The sequence below is a fragment of the Penaeus monodon genome, chromosome 16 (assembly GCF_015228065.2).
Source record: "Penaeus monodon isolate SGIC_2016 chromosome 16, NSTDA_Pmon_1, whole genome shotgun sequence".
NCBI lineage: Eukaryota > Metazoa > Arthropoda > Malacostraca > Decapoda > Penaeidae > Penaeus > Penaeus monodon.
The window spans coordinates 34,181,564-34,184,063 of record NC_051401.1 but is presented as its reverse complement, the minus strand read 5'-3'; the positions used below and the strand labels follow the sequence as shown (position 1 = coordinate 34,184,063).

At 37.9% G+C, this 2,500-nt stretch overlaps 1 protein-coding gene across 1 annotated transcript in view; it reads right to left on the bottom strand.

Annotated features, from left to right (window-relative positions):
• Positions 1-1,133: 1,133 nt before the first annotated feature.
• Positions 1,134-2,500, bottom strand: part of LOC119582721 (kynurenine/alpha-aminoadipate aminotransferase, mitochondrial-like) — a 7,316-nt gene continuing 5,949 nt past the window's right edge. The window contains exons 7-11 of the mRNA XM_037931149.1: positions 2,497-2,500; positions 2,191-2,317; positions 1,705-1,754; positions 1,392-1,550; positions 1,134-1,252 (exon numbers count right to left, since the gene is read on the bottom strand). The exon at positions 2,497-2,500 is cut by the window's right edge and continues 176 nt beyond it. Of these exons, the coding sequence (XP_037787077.1) occupies positions 1,172-1,252; positions 1,392-1,550; positions 1,705-1,754; positions 2,191-2,317; positions 2,497-2,500 (421 nt within the window). The 3' untranslated portion in view covers positions 1,134-1,171. The remainder of the gene's footprint in view (positions 1,253-1,391; positions 1,551-1,704; positions 1,755-2,190; positions 2,318-2,496) is intronic.

Here is a 2,500-nt window from a genome sequence, read left to right as displayed (position 1 = left end):
ATCAATGTTGAGTTTCTCATATCCTCCAATACCGATTTGGCGACAAAGCCTCCAAGCAATTTGCTTAAGTCAGTTGTTTGTGACAAAGGGTAGCCATATATAAGTGCAGGTGGTCTCACCTTTCCAAACTTTGGGGAAAACAAAATTTTTTAGACATTTGTTAAATTATATGTAATATAGATTCTTTAAAGAATCTCTTTGGTACGGAAACAAAGGGGGAAGCTTTGCTTACTTAGATATACAACACTGCCTTATAATCTGCGTATTTGTGGGAACTCCAAAGCAGGTAAATAACTGACCAATTCTGTTAGATCTAATAGGGGATACACTGTGCAGATGTTAGTGATGTCACATTTACTCTGTTCACAAGCATCTGATACACTCAGATAAAAACAATCCACTTGTCAAGTTCCGAGAATTAATGACATTGCTTTCTCTTTCTACTGCTGCTTGTCTCTTTGGGGGAAACCACTGCCCCCTCACACACACACACACACACACACACACACACACACACACACACACACACACACACACACACACACACACACACACACACACACACACACACACACACACACACACACACACACACACACACACACACATACACACACACACACACGCACTTATATGTGTACGTTTTTTTGTGCCATCACCAGTGCGGTGTTTGATGAACTTTTTTCGACTTGACATCATGTAGTTGGCTGGGTCTTTAAATTGGTTGATCCATGATCGTTCACACTAAGGGAGTAAGCATTTGAGGTGAAATTCCTAAAACGCGCCGGTGATCCCTCGACCGATACTCTAACCACAAGCCCACCGAGGCTTGTACATATATATATGCGTGAGTGTGTGTGTGCATATATATGAATATACATATATATACATTTATATATATATAACATATATTCACACACATATATATGCACATATATATACATATATATATATTTTTTTCTTCTTTTTTGTGCCATTATCACTGCGATGTTTGACGAACTACTTGGCGCCATGTTGACATAATGCATATATATATATATATATATATATATATATATATATATATATATATATATATATATATATATATATATAATATATGTATGTATGAATAGAATGGATACAGCACGACCTAAAATTGAAGGAAATATATTTCGACAGAACTGATTAATCAGCCCCTTTTCTGTAAGAACTGATGATTATTCTGCAATTCAACTTCTTCTCTGATGAGCTGAGCTAAACTGCACAATCCCTGAAAACATGAAGCAGGATCAGAAAGTTGCACTATCAGTTAAGGAGAGTAAGTAAGTCTGAGATTGTTTATATATACATAAAGTCATCGAAGAAGCACATGGGCCTACATCCCAATGCTATCCACTGTCATGTCTTACCTTTTCCATATTCAATGGAGTGTTGGCAGAGAAGGAGAGCCTAAGGTACTGAGAGGCTTTGGTACTGTCTGTCATGAACCCCTGACCTGGCACCACCATCACTTTTTTTTTCATAGCTCGCTCCAGCACCATGTTCCACGTATCGCTAATGCATCCTACCTGTAGTGTGAGCATTACATTGTTGGTCTATTGGGAATGAGGTCATCGAAAGTTATCCTGTTTCATTTCCTCAAATGTAGAATCACAATCCAATGTTTACTTCAACAAAACATCAACCACAGACAAAATGCAATTCGGACCTAGGCCTACAGACCTTTATCCAAAGAAACATTCCCCCGGCAGGCGCCGACCACTCACACAGGCCTGTGAAGCGACGTTTAATTCGAGTCAAAATCACTCGAAAAAGGAGTTCTTTGTAAGTCTTGAGAGTTCAGTGCTTACCGGTGATTTCTCAATCATTTGTTTTATTTATCCATTCTGTCTCTAAAAAGTTATTTGCCTTCTTGAGAGCCCAATACTTACGGGCACATTCCAAGATTTATTATTATTATTATTTTTTTAATGTGCTCTAAATTAGCGAATTTGTACTTTAGTCCATTCGTACTGTTTGTGTGTATCTGCATGCATATGTATTTATGTGTTTGTGCGCGCGCGCGTGTGTGTGTTCATAGAATAATGTCATTTAATCTTAACCATATAGATGTGTTGCACGTGTAATATTACTCCAACGAGGTTTTGTATAACACCATAAAAATGGCTCTCTAGAGCAATACCAAGAATAAAAAAAAAGAAAAATTACCAGTTAGGTGTTTTTCGGCTGCCAGCAGCATAGCGTCTCTCTGCTTATGGTAGAAAAGACGAACCTCCTGCACGTGGCTCTTCAGACCCTCCTCTCCCCACATCTTCAGCAATTCATTGACTACTACCTGTGCAATGCAAGTACCGTTATGTTCCATTTACCTCAATATTGAAAAAAAACATCGTGTTCTTCATAAATATAAGATCCGACTTGTACGCATAAAATATCTATACTGTAATTTCTTAGCATTAAAACATCGACATGAACATCTTGTTTCACTATTTGTCGTACAAGAACAATGGCTACCTGA